General features: G+C 43.9%; 1 protein-coding gene across 7 annotated transcripts in view; it reads right to left on the bottom strand.

Annotated features, from left to right (window-relative positions):
* Positions 1-19,622, bottom strand: part of LOC142489328 (schlafen family member 13-like) — a 76,140-nt gene that overhangs the window by 5,442 nt on the left and 51,076 nt on the right. For all 7 annotated transcript variants that reach the window (XM_075589884.1, XM_075589878.1, XM_075589879.1 and 4 more), the window contains 3 exons: positions 7,583-8,637; positions 3,657-3,785; positions 2,091-2,808 (listed from right to left, as the gene is read on the bottom strand). In XM_075589884.1, the coding sequence (XP_075445999.1) occupies positions 2,091-2,808; positions 3,657-3,785; positions 7,583-8,637 (1,902 nt within the window). The remainder of the gene's footprint in view (positions 1-2,090; positions 2,809-3,656; positions 3,786-7,582; positions 8,638-19,622) is intronic.

The following is a 19,622-nucleotide window of genomic DNA, read 5'->3' as shown; positions in this document are numbered from 1 at the left end:
TGACTGGGTGGGTGACAGTGACTGGGACCAGTGAAGACAGTCGCTACCAGAGGGTTCGAGCAGGGAGTTGCAACATTTAATTTAATTCATCACGCCACTTGGCATTATTATATATATTTCTTCACTTATACAACAAATCCAATCTCAGGTGTGAAAGTGATTTATCACTTTCTAGTTAGTAACCACTCACAGTGTTTAGCGCCTCATATTGCACCATCACTCTGTCAAAAAAGACAGAGCCGACATGTTCCATGCCCACACACTTTATCTAGGCTCCCTGAATATGCTTCTCCACTTTGAGCATTTAAATATCCCACGAATGCGGAAATAACCAGGATTCGCGTCATGTGACGCAACGTGCCCATCACAATTGCGTCAACACGTAGGATACTAATCACAAACAAACTAAAAAAATTTGAATAAACTTTACTCACATTCTGTACAAACATTTATTCAAAAGACAGTCTAAAAGAGACACAGTCTGAAACAAATGTATACAGAGGAAAAATTGGCACATCAGATTCTCATCATAGGAATAAGATACAGATAAACTATAATGTTTCATACCTCAGTGTCAAATCCTCAATAAACATAAATTGCTGGACTATCTTCTACACCCAACTGAGTGTGGAAGCAAACCCTGGGTAAGCCTTCAATGTGGTACTCAGCCAGCTAGGAATCCCCTGTGTGCCGTTTTAATGGGTATACACGGATTTGTGTTTTTGTGTTGTGCTTCCTGGCTCAAGCTGGAATAAAAATTATTTATTTAACTGCTTTGTCCTGTTTGGTGTCTTAATCCCTGGGTTAAGTTCTGGTCTTCAGCGACAGCGGCTATCACATTCACTGAACTCGTGGCTTCAGTAAAAGTAAACCAGACAACATTTGTTAATTTACCAGCCACTCCCAGAAAGTGGGAACCTCTCAGTACATTTTTAACAGGACCCACCTTTTTTCTAAGGTTTAAAAAAATATGATTCTGGGCTTGCCAGCAGCATCAAATGACGCTTCCGGGGTCACGCGACGTCAGGTCACATGACCCCACTGCGTCATTTGACCCTGTGTTGCCATGGAGACGGGTCTAAATCCCGGTACGTTTTAGTTGCAGAGGCTTCATGCGATCCCTGGAATTTAATGTAAATGCCTTGGGAAGGAGCGCGGGACCTCTGCAACTGCCCGTGCCCCCCAGACAAATCTCCCGCCCCCCCTGGGAGGCGTGCCCCCCAGTTTGCGCACTGCTGGTCTAGGTACCTTGAACTATTATATGTAACTCCAACTTGTGAGGACAAGTTGATACAGTTCTTTTCCTTTGCCCCATTCACTTCTCAAGGCATCTTTGGATTTTTAGCTCTGCTTTTGTCATCCAAACTTGGAAACATGCTGTCACTCAGGCAACTTACTGTGTAGAAAAGGAATATGCAACTTGTCTTCCAAATTTTACACATGTAGGGAAAGTTACACCATTATACTTGTAATGAATATTAACATGAAGAAAACATGAGGTTTCCAAAGTTGGAAAAATTATTAAACAAATCAAGAACCCTTTTGTTGGCTAACCAAAAGGTGTAGGAGAAAGTCAACAGAAAAAAATCTAAGTGCAGGTGTCTTGATTATTAATATGTGAATATTGAGAGCCTTGGCTCCTATACATTGCCTACTCACGTGCACTTAGAATTATTTTTTTAATTTTCTGTCGACTTTCTCCTTTGACTTTCTGTCGACTAATTTTCTGATGCTTCCCCTGGATTTCGAAGAACACTTCAGCCTTTTGGGATCAGCAAAGACAGTCCCAACCAGAGGTTTTGAACAGGGACTTTACATTTTTTCCCACAAAATTGTCACTTTTTTGCACAACTATATTGGCACTTTATTTGTTGTTCACATAGTGTTTAGTATTATCACTTTACTTCACTATTCCACCTGTAACACTTAATATATACTGTGGGAGCGCCTAATTGATCACTATTTGCTGAAATATAACCAAAAGGTTTGACATCAAATGAATAGATACAGTAGTTCTCCCTGGCCAATATCTACTAAATAGTGAACAAAAAATTATAAACAATTATACATCATTCACCAGTGACACTTACCCGACATATTCTTTTAAAGGCCGATTTTCACAGATGTAGAGAATATTTTCTGAGGTGCAATCAAACTCATTTTTTATTTTTTCCATGATCATTAGGGCAATAGAAGTCTTCCCTGATCCTGGCAGGCCGTGAACAAATAAATGATTGGATTTATGTAGACACTTTGACAGAAGATTATATTGCTCGATGGTGAGTAGGCTAAAAAACTCAATCCCTATTTGGTCACTAACCAGTGATTTAAAACTGAGCATGATTATCAAAAGTGACCGCAGTAATTCTTGCACACTCCCAATGCTATCGAGCTTGTAGCTAGCAGGATAGACGACATCAGGCCAATTGATGTCAGGGTTGGCATTCTCTGACTGCAATAACAGAGGTTTAGGCAGAACACATAATCGGCCAGAGTAACCTCCAATATTAACAAGCTTTTGTTTGATTGCATATGCAGTTGATCTTAAATAACTAAAATCTTCCTGGGAGGTCTCTGTTTTAAGCAACGTGTACAACGTTGGGTAACTGCCTGTTGCAATTAATAAAGCATCACACACAACATTCTGATGGCATTTCTGTCCAACATCTACGGCCAAGCTTCTTGAGAGTATCAGCACTCCTCCTGTTTTAGGGAGCAGTTTCTCCATTAGGTCCTTAAGGTCTGGAATCTCTCTGCAAAGTTCATTGTAGAGTCCTTCTGGTTTTATTCTTATTTGATCTTCTACAACTGTATGTTATAAATAAACAAAAACATACAAAAAAAAGTACTTTAGAGAACGAGGACCTCAGAATATGAGAATCATTGGTAACACTATTCAAATAAATTATGTTACTATCAGACTAAACTTTGCAATTTAGTCTGTGATTTTTCACTAAAGCTTGACGTCACTATGGAGGAAAAGGAAATTATGCATTTCTGTGGACAACTACATTTGATCATATCTTGATCTATTTTGGCAACTTCTCCCATCATAAACCGGCTTCTTATTTTGATTGGATAGAAATACACAATATAACTGCCATATAACTTTACCACTTCAATAAAATGAATATGAAAAATGTAAACAAATTAATTACATTTAAAAAATAAACGCATAAAAGGTTTGGGGATTAAAATACTAGACATTTTCACAGCTTTTAAAAAGCTGTTTACTGGAAAAAACAATCTAGAAAATCCGTGAGCTGCTCATTTAATGCATACCAGATATTGCATTTCCTTGGTGCTAGAGAACAGGCCTTGTGTTCAAAACATGTTGCACTGGATGACATTTTAGGAGTTAAAACCCAGTTGCTTTGTATTTGTGATGAAGTGATTAATGAAATATTACATAGAATAATCTTACCTAGTCTATTTTGTGCCTTATGGCAAATGTAATTTGCTGTGGAGAAGAAAATGTAGCTAGGACTATGGGCATAGCAATAATCACATCATTAAAAAAAAAAATGTACGTTCTGTCATTTTTTATTGTTACTGAACATAAATATTTATAATGTACAGTATAAAGCTAAAATACTTGAAAATCCCAGTTAATAAAAGGTCTGTTATCTTATTGTATTAAAAAGCATGAACCATACCACCAAATAGATTTCTTTGCACCTCCTGTAAGCTTTCCTGTCCTTTCTTCGAGTACACAGGTTTAGTTAGAGGGGGTCCATAGCGAGGGTTTAGCTCTGGATTAAACTGTGAAATCAGATCTGTTATTCCTAAACATGGGATAAAAGAAAAAATCCACACATTTAAAATTAGGGTCAACCTAACGATGTAGAGTTTCAAGAATTAAGGATCCTTTCAGAAAATGTATACATCTATAGATAAACCAAGTGCTTATATTTTGTCCGGTGTTTCTTATTCCATGTAATGTTGATCAAAAAGGAATTCTCAGACACATTACACTTTATCTATGAATATCCGCTCTTTACTGTAACACTACTGCCAAAACTGTAATGCATGCCCTTATCCTCTCCCGTCTGGATTATTGCAACATACTGCTAACAGGCCTCCCTGCCTCACAACTTTCTCCTTAATAATTTATCCAAAATTCTGCTGCTAGAATAATTTCACTTTCTCCCAAAACAATCTCTGCTCATCTCTTCCTTAAATCCCGCTCCTGTCTTCCCATCAAATTTCAGATCATCTACAAAGTTATCCTTCTTACCTTCAAGGTTACCCCCTCATCTGTTCCTCCCTACATATCGGCTCTGATCTCTCACTATGCCCCTGCTCGTCTCCTGCGTTCTATCCCCAACTGTCTCCTTTCCACCTATACTGCTCTCTCACCTTAGACCGTTTCCCCTCATTGCCCCAAGCTCCTCACACTAGGTATACGCAAAGCACCTTCTCTCCCCACCTTTAAGACTAACCTTAAAACTCACCTCTTAAATTAAGCATTTCATTAGCCTAGACTCATGGCTACTGTAACACACCCAGTCACTCCTACCAATGACTGCCATCTGCTGCACTTTTTATCTCACCTGGTGTCTCTGTAAATTTCCCATCATACCACTTAGATTGTAAACTCTCTGGGGCAGGGATTTTCTTTCCTATTATCTGATTAGTTGCAGTTATTGTGTTATAATTCCCTGTACTGTATTGTCTCTCTTGTAAAGCACTAAGGTTTCGTCCCCGGCGGCTGCGTCCATGACGGCATGTGCGCCGCACACAATGTACAGCCCTCTATGGGGCAGTCGGCGTGTGTACACAAAGTGTGATGGTGCGCCTGCTGGAAGGGAACACAAGAATGTTGTCTTTCCGTGCGACGACGCGGTCACCTGGTTGACTGGCAACCAATGGTAGTGCAGATATCCCTGAGAACTTTTTCATGACCACAGCCCCCCTCCACCCCCACCCCCATGCATCCCATCGCTACCCCTAGACCACAGCTTTTACTGGTGCACGCGCCGCTAGGCGCTCTGACGCACATGTGCACGCAGTGACTGGGGCAGCAGCCCAAGTACAGCTGTGGGCTGTATATATAAAGATATACATACATATGCATCGCATTATACAAGGTCTATAGCACTATTATAACCAATGATCAGGTAATTTATTTTTGTACAAACTTATGAATGTTTCATATTTATGGAGTTTTAGTTAGCTCATCCTTTTTTCACAGCAGACATCTAGTAACGTGCAATTTGGGGGGAAAGTAACTATGCCAGCCTTGCAGATAGTCAGTCGCCCACCTGGGGAAAGTGGCAATTTATGCTGGGCGAGCAGTGGTGGCGGCTGCTTAAGGCTCAATTTCTTCCTCCCCTCTGATAGCTGCCACGCAGGCTGCGCGCTCAGGTGAGCTGGCATCATTTGGCCTGCTGCTTTTCCTGGTTGCGTGCCCACATCTGGCTTTTGGGCTGCTTCACATAGTTAGTTGTGCACGTGATCAACAGCCGTAGGACGGCAAGGAGGGGTCAGCTGGCATTTTTTTTTTAAATAGTTGGCTGATTTATATATATATTTTTACTTATCTGCAAGGCTGCTCAATATTTATAAAATTCTGCGGATACATAAATTATGACAATACATATACCCCCTGCTCTCCCCCCCCGCTCCCCTTCCCCCCCCCCTCCCCTTCCCCCCCCTGCTCCCTTTCCCCCCCCCCTGCTCCCTTTCCCCCCCCCCTGCTCCCTTTCCCCCCCCCTGCTCCCTTTCCCCCCCCCCTGCTCCCCTTTCCTTTCCCCCACCTCCTCCCCTTTCCCCACCTCCTCCCCTTTCCTCCCCCCCCCTCCTCCTCCCCTTTCCTTTCCCCCCCTCCTCCCCTTTCCTTCCCCCCCCTCCTCCCCTTTCCCCCCCTCCTCCTCCCCTTTCCCCCCCTCCTCCTCCCCTTTCCCCCCCTCCTCCTCCCCTTTCCCCCCCTCCTCCTCCCCTTTCCCCCCCTCCTCCCCTTTCCTTCCCCCCCTCCTCCCCTTTCCTTCCCCCCCCTCCTCCCCTTTCCTTCCCCCCTCCTGCACGCACTCAACAGACACCCGCCACACTCGACACATACCTGCCGCCACACACACCTGCTGACTCCCGCCCCTACGCACCGACATCACTGACCCACCGCCTCACACCCTAGCAGGACCCCCACTCACAACCCACGCGCCACCTTCCCCCCCTCCTCCCCCTTCCTTCCCCCCCTCCTCCCCTTTCCTTCCCCCCCTCCTCCCCTTTCCTTCCCCCCCCTCCTCCCCTTTCCTTCCCCCCCCCCTCCCCTTTCCTTCCCCCCCCTCCTCCCCTTTCCTTCCCCCCCCTCCTCCCCTTTCCTTCCCCCCCCTCCTCCCCTTTCCTTCCCCCCCCTCTCCTTCCCCCCCCCCTCTCCTTCCCCCCCCCTCCTCCCCTTTCCCCCCCCCCCCTCCTCCCCTTTCCCCCCCTCCTCCTCCCCTTTCCCCCCCTCCTCCTCCCCTTTCCCCCCCTCCTCCTCCCCTTTCCCCCCCTCCTCCTCCCCTTTCCTTCCCCCCCCTCCTCCCCTTTCCCTCCCCCCTCCTGCACGCACTCAACAGACACCCGCCACACACCTGCCGCCACACACACCTGCTGACTCCCGCCCCTACGCACCGACATCACTGACCCACCGCCTCACACCCTAGCAGGACCCCCACTCACAACCCACGCGCCACCTGCCGCCTCACACCCTAGCAGGACCCCCACTCACAACCCACGCGCCACCTCACACCCTAGCAGGACACATGCCTCACATTTTTACATCTCTTATGTCACCAAAATTTACATTGTACTGTAGTGTGTTTACAATAAACCATTTTTAAACATCGTATTACATTTTATTCCATCTTTCTTTTCAACATTATTATCCAACCTTTACAACAAATATTGTTCCACGATTTATAAATAATACTACCTATTACGCATTTACATCCCGGGCATCGCTGGGTCTCTCAGCTAGTACTGTATATGGAACAGATGACACTGATACAATTGGGTAAAAAAACAACAACAATTTGACTACTAGAAATTAAAGTATAATTTTAAGTCTTTCGAAATATATAATAGTACTTTACAATCCTCTTGCTGCCCTCCTATTAGAAAAAAAAATTCTGATCTAGTCCCTTTGTAAAATCATTTACAAAATACTGAAGCTTGTTATTGGGGTGAATAAGGTAATGTAAAGGTAATTTGTATATACTACATCATCCCTTGTCGGTCTACTCTAGATGAATGCCTCCCCAATTATCTTCCAGATACTGCGGTTGCAAGCAAATTTTACAAATAAGCGCTAATCTGTGGTGCAGTACAGACATACAAAAACACAAATGGGAGACATTTAAGATAATGCTAAAATACTGGCATTTATGATGGAACAACAAAGCAAATCTACATGTGGTCCACATAAAATATACATCATGCTATTTATTGGACTAGCTTCAGTAACATTTCCCAATTTAACTATTGACAAAGGAACAGGTATTTGGCTTATTTAACTGGAAATGTTAGTGCAAATAATGTTTATTCTGTTTTTTTGGGGGGGAGTAATAAAAAAATGTAAGAGAAGAGTGAAAAAAATAAATACCTGAATCTTCTTTTTTGTTCATCATCATCATTTCCATCCATTTGGCAACATGTAATTGCTTTGGTTGATCAGCTTCTACTATCCAGGAAAGAGGATCTTCATGAAAGACTAGACAACAGAATGTTTTAATCTCGAGAAATAACACATAACCAAAATGGATCCCAGATGCATCCAGGACATCTTTACTATACAGGTGGCAAGACACATCCTCATCTTGAGGGCTGCAGAAGTGAAACGTTTTCAGCTTGCCCATTGCATGTTTCACCATAACTTCAAACTTCGACACTTCTATTCCTTTGCCACATCCCGTAACCTTTTTTTCCTTATCACTTACACCAATTATTAGGTATCCTCCATCTTTGTTTGCAAATGCAGAAATGTATTTTGGAAGCAGTTCCTTTATTCTGACTTCACATTTAGGGCCTCCAAATTCTTTCAGTTCCACATGTTGTGACTCCGATAACGGCAACATTTCACCCAACAAGAGACTGTCTCTCTTTAGCAAGGACCCGATCACTTCAGCTTCACTGGGAATGTTACGAGATTTCTTACTTTTTTTAATGATTACACCTGGACAATTATTTTTTTGTTTGTTTTGTTTGACTTCTATCAGTTTCATTACATTCATTGGGCTTGCTTTGTAAGTGGAGCTTAAATCTCGAGTAAAAATGCTGGTGGCCAAACTACAAATCCTTTGTATTTGACCTGTATTTGATGAATTACTCCATGTTTTAACGAAGATGTACAGATATCCATCACGCTGCATAAAATCACAGTGAAACGATTTTTGTGATGGATCAACAATATCCGTCAATGCATTTTCTATGTCTAAACCTAATGAATGTTTGTCGTAGACGTAGTCTTCATTTTCTCTTCTCACCAACACTATGCCTCCTCCAGAATTGAGTAAAGCGCAGACGCTTCTTATAATATTTTTATTCTGCTCAGCCTTCAGAGCTTTATCTTTCATATTGTCCCTGTTTGCTTCCCCCAGAGTAGCCGAACCAGCACAAAGGATTTGTTCTGGGTAATTTGAATGATATTCATCTGCATTTCTGTTTTAAAAAGAACATGGAAATTAGACAAATGAAAGATAATGGAGCATATTAACCAAGCAGTGCTCAGCTGTAAGGCCCCTTAGGGCTAATTAGTGTATCCAATATCTCTGTACTTCATGATGTGATTAGAAATAAATTCACCCAAAATTTCCACTTTGACCAATTTTAAGTTCTCACATTTTTCTATTAATAAATCGTAGTGAGAAAACATTTAAACACTAATACATTTGTATCACATAACATGACCACACAGTATATCATAGGTTACACTACATTCTTTCTAGAGTAAAAACAGTCCTCCAACGTGTGTGTGTGTATGTAATGTGAGATGCGCGTGAGAGAGATGAGTGCACGATGTGTGATGTGTGTATGAGATATGTTATAGGCCGGAGCTGTTACAGTTGTAAAAAAATATTATTTGTAAGAAGTTGGATGAACTTTAGCAAATATTTCTAAGATGCTGTGGTTATATTTAAAGATTAGTTGCTTTCAGCTATGACCGCACATATTTGATGTTCTAACAAGATATGTACTCGTTTGAGGAAATGAGATAACCGCAGATGAAATGTATTTCAGATAAAATAACAGTGCAAGTAATAGTTGCTGGAGTTGTAATTGATAATAGAGAGGTGTGATTACCAACAGGAAGCTGTAATTGATAATAGGAAGCTAATTGTTAGAGGTAACTAGTAAATATTACTGATATTTTAATTAACATACTATTAATAGAAACTACTGAACCTTTATACAGTAAGTAATAGGAGTGACATACTAGATAGGAGCAAGATGGAGAGAGAGTGAGACAAGACTGTTGGTATGTAACTTTTTTATATGAAAGCATTTTAATTATATTTATACTCTGCATAAATATATTAGATTTTTCTAATATTACTTGCATCTCTTTATACTATAAGAAATGTGGGTCAAAACAGTATTCACAAAGTAAAATCACAATATTTTTATAATGCGGTAAGAAAAAAATTGTGCCCCCCTCCCAATACTTGTCGCACTACTTGTGTGTCCTTAAACTGCAGCCTGGAAGAGCTGCACCTCCCTGCACAGCACTTACAGGCGATTGCGCAGTTTTAATGTTCATTTTAATAACACAGTATTGAAGCAGGGGGTCTTCTGAGCTGAACCACAGCTTAGGGAACCCCTGTACTGCCAATGTGCTTATCTATGCTCCTTTCAGCATATAGATAAGCACAGTGACAAGCAATGCATTTTTTGGAAAATGTTTGTTTTTATTTCATTGTAATGTATTGTATTTTTCATTATGTTTTTATTTTTTTTAAATACAAGAATTAAAGACCATGTTAACATTAACATTTAAAATGCCCAAGTTAAGTTACAAAACCATTAAAAAAATTACACAATTTGCCAAAAACATTTTTTATTTTCCCATAGCTGTGAAGTAGAAAATGTCAAGTTTATGCGCCTTGATCAGGTCTTCTGAATAAAAGAAGAGGCGATGGGGACAAAATCCTAAAACAAAGAGAATAGTTTTTGATATATGAACTATGTACCAAAGTATCTAAGGGTTTACATTAACAGATAGGTATTGTCCCATTTTTATAAGTTTTTCTTTATATATAATATTTTTATGATTGGTTGTATAAAGATTTTAATACGCATGTCTTTTAAGTACCTAGCCATTGTATAATGTTCATAGAACCTTATATACCCAATGATTATACATTTCCAGCATATCCAACCAAGTGAAAATCTGTTAATCATGGAAAAAAAGGGGGGGGGGAAGGGATGAGGAGAGGTGGGAAGGGAAAGAATGGACGGCGGGAGGGGGGGAAGAAGGGGAAAAGGAAAAAAAGAAGAAATTTGATTAATGTAAAAAAATGTTGAAGTTCCCAGTCGACATTAATGCCCACTGCGGCCAGAGTGTCCAGAGAGAACATCCAAAACATCTCTCTCTTGTTCAAAGCATTTCATCTATCTCCCCCACGTATGTGGGCTTCTACATGTTCAATTGCCATAAATTTAAAGTTATCGATACCACCATGGGGACATTCTACAAAATGTTTGGAGACTGGATGTTTTAGATCTTTATTTCTAATAAATATCACATGTTCCATCATGCACTGTTTAGGGGGCCTGATAGTACGACCTACATAACCTTTACTGCATTTACACCAAATGTAATAGATTACAAATTGCGTATTGCAATTGATGAATGTCTTTATAACATGTGGTTTTCTCAATTTTTTTACTACAAGTGATTTTGAGGGATGAGCAAATTTACATATCTTGCATGCCCCACATTTGAAAAAGCCCTTTGTTGTTTTTAGCGTAGAAATGGCTTTAGATGAAAAAAGGCTGGGGGGAAAGGTGATTGGCTAATGTCTTAGCCTTCTTGAAAACTATCTTTGACCTTTTTTAACAAAGGGAAGGAGGTCAGCATCCAAACTCAAAACATCCCAATGTTTGCGAATGATGTCCTTCACTTGTTGGGCCTGGTTACTAAATCTAGTCACAAAGTAGGGTGTTATACCCTCTTCCTTGTATTTGGTTCCACCGGTCGTTTTCCTAGATTTGCCTAATTTACTACCACAGGGAGCAATAAGATCATCGCGTTTTAGACTTAATGAATGTTGATAAGCGTCATTTGTGGTAGCCATGTACATTCCAGACACAGAAGGAAGGTGTGGAGCTGGAAAGCGATGAAGCTTTTTGAAAGTGGTGCCAAAGTGACGGAGGCAAAGACACGCAAAACTGTCTAACTTCTGGGATCTTGTGCAGGACACCAGCGCCGGATGAACGGACGACCCTAGAGCGCTGGTGAAACCTGTTCAACATTGAGGTTCCCATGCCCGCACTCTACCACGCCCATCGATGTATAATGTAATGGCATGGGAAACTCAATGTTACCCATTGTTGGTGATAATACATAATACTTACACAGGCTGCTTGTCTGTTTTCTTCTTTTCACATTTCTCAAGGTTTCCCCCGCCAGGGGGTTACTGGACACTGGACTTACATACCCTAGTTCATACGGACTGAGCACACCAGGTATACAATTACTAATTCGCCAGATATCAGTTTATTAGAGCACGGTTCAATTGTGTTTATCTTAATACTCTCATCATATTTCTATTACAACCCCCAAAAATGTTTGCATACCAATTTTGGGTATATTACACAACAGTTCTTTTTGTGTGTGTTGTTTTTCCGCATGTGATAAAATGCACTTTGTTATATTAATTGTTAATGTTATGGGATAACACTATTACACATTAGTATATTCACCAAACAACTTTAGTGACTCTGTGGCGCGCGTATATATATATATATATATATATATATACATACATACATACACATACATACATACACATACATATATATATATACATACATATATACATACATATATACATACACACACACACACATATATATATATATATATATATATATATATATATATATATATATATATATATATATATATATATATATTTGTGACAGAAACCAGGGGATGGTAATAAATTCCATATATAGGGCTTCCAGGATACTGAACTGTTTCTATCCTGTTTAGGCTGGAAGTGCAGCCTCAGAATGCATGCACTCCATCCCACAGTTTGGCAAGTGCTGGAACTGAGGGATGAGGGATCCAGACCAGAGTTTGTCTGCTGCCTGATTTCTGTCACCTGTCATGCTAATTAGAAATCAGGTATTTAAGACTGATTTCCTGGTTCCTCTTCCCTGTCTCCAAGAGCCTGGAAGCAGGAAGGCTGCTGGAAGCAGAGAGGGGGAAAGCCTCTCCCCAAACAGGTTAAATCATTCTGTTCCTTTTTGTCTAAAACGGCAAAGTTCCTTATTTTGTTGTTGGAAGTGGAAAAGCCACTCCAACCCTGAGACAGGGAAAACCTAAGTTAAGTTATTGCTCTGGTGAGCAGGTTTTGTTTGCTTGTGTTTCTGTTGTATGCACTGTGGCAGTCTCAGTGCCTGGGACTGAATAAACCAGGCATAGCCTGTTTAAAGGAACAGCACGTGACGCCTCGTCATTTAACCTACCCTAAAAGACCGTGTTCTAACAGTCCCGGACAGACGGCGGAGCCCCGGAGTAAGCCGTTTGTCACATATGGTGGAGAATGCGGGCAGGACACTAAAAGGTCTGCGGGTCAAAGAACTTTAAAAAAAAAAAAAAAAAAAAAGTTTTTTCTCTCTCTCCAAACAAGATGGAAGACGTGGTGAGCAATGTCGCTGCCCAGAAAGACGCGAATGAAACCCAGCAACAGCTGTTAATAGCCCAGCAAGAGACTAATGCAAACCAGCAAGAGACTAATGCAAACCAGCAACAGACGAATGCAGCCCTGCAAGAGGCGAATGCAGCTCTGCAAATCGCGAATGCAAACCAGCAAGAGACAAACCGCTTGCTGAGAGAGGAGCAACGACGGTTCACCCAGGGCTTACAGCAGGAACTCGAGATTCTGAGAGAGACCATCATTAAGACTCCACTGGCAGATGCAGCCCCAGGCCCGAAAATGATCAGGGCAAGATACTACCTTCAGAAGATGGGGCCCTCGGATGATGTTGAAACCTATCTTCTCACGTTTGAACGCACGGCACAGAGAGAGGGTTGGCCAGAAGCTGAGTGGGCCAGTCTAATCGCACCCTTCTTAAGCGGCGAACCCCAGAAGGCTTACTTTGATCTAGAGCCAGCCGAAGCTTACGTCTATGCAAAATTGAAGTTCGAGATCCTCGCCCGCCTCGGCGTAACCACGGCCATTCGCGCCCAAAGGTTCCACGCATGGTCCTTCACGTTGGATAAAGCCACCCGAAGCCAGATGTATGACCTCATCCACCTCGCTCGGAAGTGGCTACAACCCGAGATCAACTCAACAAGCCACATCGTGGAATGGTTGGTCATGGACCAGTTCTTGAGGAAACTTCCCTCTGCCCTACGCCGTTGGGTCAGAGTGACCCCCACAATGCAGACGAGCTGGTTGCCCTCGTAGAAAGGTACAATGCAGCAGAAGAGCTCCTGCAACCCACAGTCATGGAGCATCCCCACTACCCAAGGTTCCAGGACTCTTCCAGAGACGGTAAAAGGGTACCAGGGTTAAGGGGGGCTGAAGAGCGACGACCGCCTTCACACGGCACCATCAACAGTGGCTCGCATACTAAGGGCAACAGCCAACATGGAGAGCCGTAAAAGGGCTCTAAGTGGGACACAGACTATGTACCTAAATGTGTAAATTGTTATGAGAGGGGCCAAACCGCGAAAGTCTGCCCACTAAATATTGAACCAATGCAATGCAACACCGTTGAACCTTATTCGTTGTGGTCTCAATGTATGGGCCCTAGCCCAGAGGACCCCTTGAATAACCATCTCTGGGCATTTGTAAAGGTAAATGGTAAGAGGGTTCGGGCACTACTTGACTCTGGGAGTATGGTCACACTAGTGTCCGAATACCTGTTGCCCATTGGGGAAAAACAGGTAAACAGGTCACAAAGAGTGGCAATTTGTTATATACATGGGATAATCACGAATATTCCACTGTTGATGTTCGTATTGAAACAGAGTTTGGTTCTTTAGATTTCAAAGTGGGTATAGTACCCAAATTGACACATGATGTGTTAATAGCGACCAACTTTCCCCATTTTCTAAAAATGTGGTCCTCCTCTCAGAATAGCGCCCAGAGTTCAAAAGCGGACCATAAAGAAGTAACAGAAGAAACAAATCCTTTCCCTTTTTCAGAAATGGAGGTTGACGAGGGCCCAAATAAAAAGGGGAAAGAGGAAGAGTGCTGTAAAATCCCCTTTCCCATGGCCACCTTGGTAGGGAATACCCCAAACCAAGATGTTGAACAGGTGCTTACCACCCCAGAACAGGATAAGACCTTCGCTGACCTAGAGGTCAGTCCTGGGAGTTTTAAGAAGGCCCAGTAGGAAGACCCCACATTAGCGGAAGCAAGGGGGAATATACAGGACCAGAATAGTACTCCTGGCCAACCAGATAGGTCACTTGCCTACCCCTACTTCGAGGTAGAGAATGACCTAGTATATCGGGTTGATAAAAGGAAATCAATTATAACTAAACAATTGTTGGTACCACGGACATTCCGTAATGTAGTATTACACCTCGCACATAGTCACCCATTGGGGGGGACACCTAGGGGTGGAAAAGACAAAAGAAAAGGTTCTCCGAAGCTTCTATTCGCCTGGGGTTCTGGCAGAAATTACAAATTATTGCTCCTCATGCCCAGAATGTCAGATCACCGCCCCGTTCAAAGCGTATCGTAGCCCATTGGTACCCCTTCCCATAATAGAGGTACCATTTGACCGGATTGCTATGGAACTAGTAGGACCCCTAATAAAGTCTGCTAGGGGACATTAGCATAAATTGGTAATTAGATTATGCCACCCGATATCCGGAGGCAAATCCCCTACGTAGCACCTCTGCTAAAAACATAGCAAAAGAGTTAATAGTTCTGTTTACCCGGGTCGGAATTCCTAAAGAGATCTTAACTGGACGGGGCGTGCCGATGACGTCAACCAGAGCAGACGGGTGAAGGGAGAGCTCCGGAGACCCACTCAAATAAACACCTAATATAGGCACTTTTCGTCCGGCAAAAAATTCCCTAAAGGCCCCCTCTTACCTTCTAAAACACGAGGGATGTCAAACAAGGGGAAAAACCAACCGGCCCAGGGGGTTGGCAGGTATTTCACCCCCGCGAGACAGAGCGCAGATGCAGGGGGGGAAAAACAAGATGGCGGATCTCCGCCAGGCACACGAGGCAATCAAGGCCTGCCTGACCCCGTAAGCCCCGCTGAAAACCCTCCCCCGGACGGGGGAATCACGAAAGCGTTCCTCGAAGAGCTACACACTAATTTGCAGAGATCCTTGCAATCTGACCTTAAAGAAGCGGTCACAGCAATTAAACAGGACTTTCAAGGCCTCCAAGAACGCACCACGACACTGGAGAACAGGCTTGAGGAGTCCCTAAAACACCAAGCCGACGCTGATGAAGAAATATTCCGGCTAGGCCGGGAAATCCATTCACTTCGTGATGGCCTGGAGGACCAAGAAAACTGGGATCGCCGCCAGAATCTGCGGATCCGCGGCATCCCGGAAGCGGTCCAGCCCGGCCACTTAAGAGAATATCTAGCGAACCTGTTCTCCTAGATCAGACCTAGATCAACGCGACATGGAGATCGACAGAGCGCACAGAGTGCTGGGCCCGCGGTCTGACGATGTGAACCGCCGGCGGGACGTGATCGTTCGGCTCCATAGCTATACCACCAAGGACAAGCTCATCGGAGCGTGTCGAGAGAGAGAGAGACACAGTCATGTTTCAGGGCGAATCACTCCAGGTCTACAATGACCTGTCGAAACTAACGTTGGACCGTCAGAAAGAGATGCGCCCCCTCACACTGCTCCTCCGCGAAAAGGGCATAAAATACAAGTGGGGATTTCCCTTTAAACTGGTTATAAACCACAAAGGGAAATTCTTCACAATTCGGTACCCCGAGGATATGGAGCACCTAGCGAAAGCCTTGGGCCTTACCCCGGAGCTTCCCCGGACCTCTGAACCAACTGGAAACCGACCCCGAGACATGGAGGACCCGCCGGTAAGAGCCTCGGAAAGGATCGCGGAGCAGCGACAATCTCGCGATAAATGAGGTAACCGCTGCATTACTTACCCAATCTGCCGCCCTGCGGGAGCTCTAAAAACTGTTTCGGGATGGCAAGATGGCGGCACGGGTTGTTTTACCTTTCTAGGGGGCGCCCCGTCGATCTTCGGATGGGCCACGACTGACGCTGCCCGCCTGCACGGTCCACTTCCGCCTGTCACCCTCTAATCACACGGGACTAAGCGAAGTGACCGCCCAGACACCGAGAGGCCATACCAGGATGAGCACCCGAGGCGCCTCACACTAGACCCTGCCCCGCTTTTCCCTTCTCCCCCCCTCGGCTGAGGGGGGTCCGGCGCACCACCCGAGGATGCGAGTCGAGGCAGATTCTGACTTTCCCGGGAACCGCCATGATGTGCGACAGCGCCTCAGGACAATCTAGACCCAGACTGCCGTACCCCGTTGAAGACCCCTATGGGACAGGGTCTGTAATGCAGAAACACACACACACTTAGTTAGTTTTACCCCAACTACCCCAAGTTATGTCATTTCCCCTGGTTGCGCGCCGCGCTGAATGTTGACACAGAGTTTTAGTAACTTTAGATAAAGACCCCCTCCCACCCAACCCCCATCCCACCCCCATCACCATACCTCCCCCCACCCCCATCACCAGCCCCCCCCCCTTCTGATCGCGAACCCCCAACCTCCCACCCTGGACTAGCCTCTTTACCCCCCCCCCCCCTCCATGGTAGCTCACACAGTTAAACTCAAACAGCAGACCAATAAACTGAGAGGAGACACGGGACTAGTTCAGGAAGCCAGAGAATCATTCAATAGTGAAATGCACTTTTTTCCCCCCCTTTTCTTGTTGTTGTGTATTTTTCTCGCAAACATTCAAATGTAAAGTGTACAAGGTCTGAAAGATACCAGAACCAATGATGCAACCCCCTCCCCTTCTTTCCCCCCTAAACCACCCCGCTCCCTCCCCCTCCCCCCCCCAAAGCCTTGCAGACCTATGCGACATGATTAAGTTAAAATGAGAAGAGACGTTCTACCGAGGCCACTGCAGGAGGCCTCGGAGCCCTCCAATTACTGTGATTATATTACATGTAACCAACCCTGTGCATTATATATGATGTTTGACAAGTATTCTTGGGAAGTCAGGGAACTCACCAATGTGACTATTACGCATACAACCAAATGTACAGTAGATAAGGCCTGTATGTTTCCTGCTCCAATGACGCAAACCCCCTCCTCTTCCCTCCTCCCACCCCACTCCCCCCCCCTCACATCCCCCCTCCCACTGACCCATAAACCCATCTTCCATGAACAGGTTAACAAAAAAAAAAAAAAGGGTGGAGAGCTGCTTGAACGAGACTCCTGTTGGAGGTTACAGAGCCCTCCAACTGGTGCGAGGGTATTATATGTAATCAACCCTATGTAGAATATAAGTTGAGGGACACGTATCTTCACACACAATGCAACCTGCTCCCCTCACCACCCCCACCCTCCTCTTCCCCCCTCCATTAACCCATAGACTCATGTTTCAGGATCAGGTTAAACCGTGGAGATATGCCTTAAACGAGACTACTACAGGAGGCCACAGGGCCCTCCAATTGTTGCGAGTGTATTATCTGTAATCAACTATGTGCATAGTATGTGTTGCCTGATACCTACCCTCACACACAATGCAACCCGCTCCCCTACCCACCCCCACCCCCCTTCTTCTTTCTCTCCCCCCTCTTACTTTGGTTGCAGTAAGCAGTTTGATGTATCTGTCTGGCTAACAGCACATATCCATGTGCTTTGGTCTGAGAGAGCCAGCTACTGCCAGTCACAAGATCCTTTTCTACCTTCCTGGCTAACAGGTGTCAGCTTGCCTCCTGATTTCCTAACTTCCACCTGAGTTAACCCTTATGAGTGCTGGATGAAGCACTCAGACATATGTCTCCCAGGCATAACTGATAGGAGTTGACTTCACTCTGTCACACCGATTCTCGAAGGAGAGTAAGGCCTACTCACTCAAACTCGAACTCGTCGTTCCCTACTGAGAAGTGAGAGCTCTTACAAACTAGAAGAAAATTTAGACAACATGGCCCACCAGAAAGCAATAAAAATAGTTTCCTTGAATGTCAAGGGCTTAAATAATAATAGGAAGAGAAGACTTGCTCTCCAGGAAATAAAAAAAGTCCGGTCGCGATGTTGTTTTCCTTCAGGAGACCCATTTTACGTCTCAAGACCCACCCAAAACATTTCAACAAACATATCCGATGAGCTATTTCTCATCATTCAGTAGTAAACGCAGGGGGGTTGCCATTCTGATCCGTCAGGGCACCCCATTTAATCTAACAAAAATTAAGGCAGATCCAGAGGGAAGATTTATTGTGGTCTATGGCTCACTCTCGGGTTCGGCAATCGCCCTAGTTAACCTCTACGCCCCAAATGAGAACCAGACAGAATTCCTAAAAAATGTTCTGGAGGAAATTGACCCAAATATGTCCTCGCTACTAATAGCGGGAGATCTGAACATGGCTCTCAACCCAAATGAAGATAAATCGAGCAGTCCAGGACGACAACACTCAACCCAGTCTGAAAGACTGGGGAAAAAATTTAAAGATATTATGGGTGAGTTTTCGCTAGTGGACATTTGGAGAACACATCATCAGGGACAAAGGGATTACACCTTTTACTCGGCACCTCACCAGACCTATTCCCGTATTGACTATTTTCTTACAACCAAGAATATCCTAGAGGCCGCTACTAAATCGGACATAGGCCCTATCACGTGGTCAGACCATGCTCCCATCTCCCTGACCCTATCCATTCCATTCGTCAAATCGGCCTCATATAGCTGGAAACTGAATGACTCCTTATTAAACCATACAGAGATAGTAAAGGAGATCAAAAAACCCTCAAGGAATACTTCAGAATAAACAAGGGTTCAGTCTCATCTCCAGCAATCCAGTGGGAAGCCCATAAGGCGACAATTCGAGGAAACCTTATCTCAATTGCCTCCCACTGAAAGAAAGCTAAAACCAAATTAACCAAAGAGCTGACAGATAACATCATCAAATTAGAGCAGATGCACAAAACTAACCCCTCTCGGAAAATTTATAAACAACTGACAACTGCTAGAAACAATCTACAGATGATCCAATTGGAAAATGTAGAAAAGGCTTTCAAATGGACGGGTCAGAGGTATTATGACAAAGGGAACAAGGCCGATAGACTTCTTGCTAGTAAGTTAAGAGGAATACAAAAAAGATCACAGATAACGGCGATCAAGAATAGCTCTGGTGAGATATTGTACAACGAAAAAAAAATAGCAGAGGAATTCACCAAATTTTACAATAAATTATACAATCTGAGGGCTCGCTCTGCAAACC

The sequence above is a fragment of the Ascaphus truei genome, chromosome 3, assembly GCF_040206685.1.
Source record: "Ascaphus truei isolate aAscTru1 chromosome 3, aAscTru1.hap1, whole genome shotgun sequence".
Lineage (NCBI taxonomy): Eukaryota > Metazoa > Chordata > Amphibia > Anura > Ascaphidae > Ascaphus > Ascaphus truei.
The sequence above is the reverse complement of the archived record's forward strand: the minus strand, read 5'-3'. Positions and strand labels throughout refer to the sequence as shown.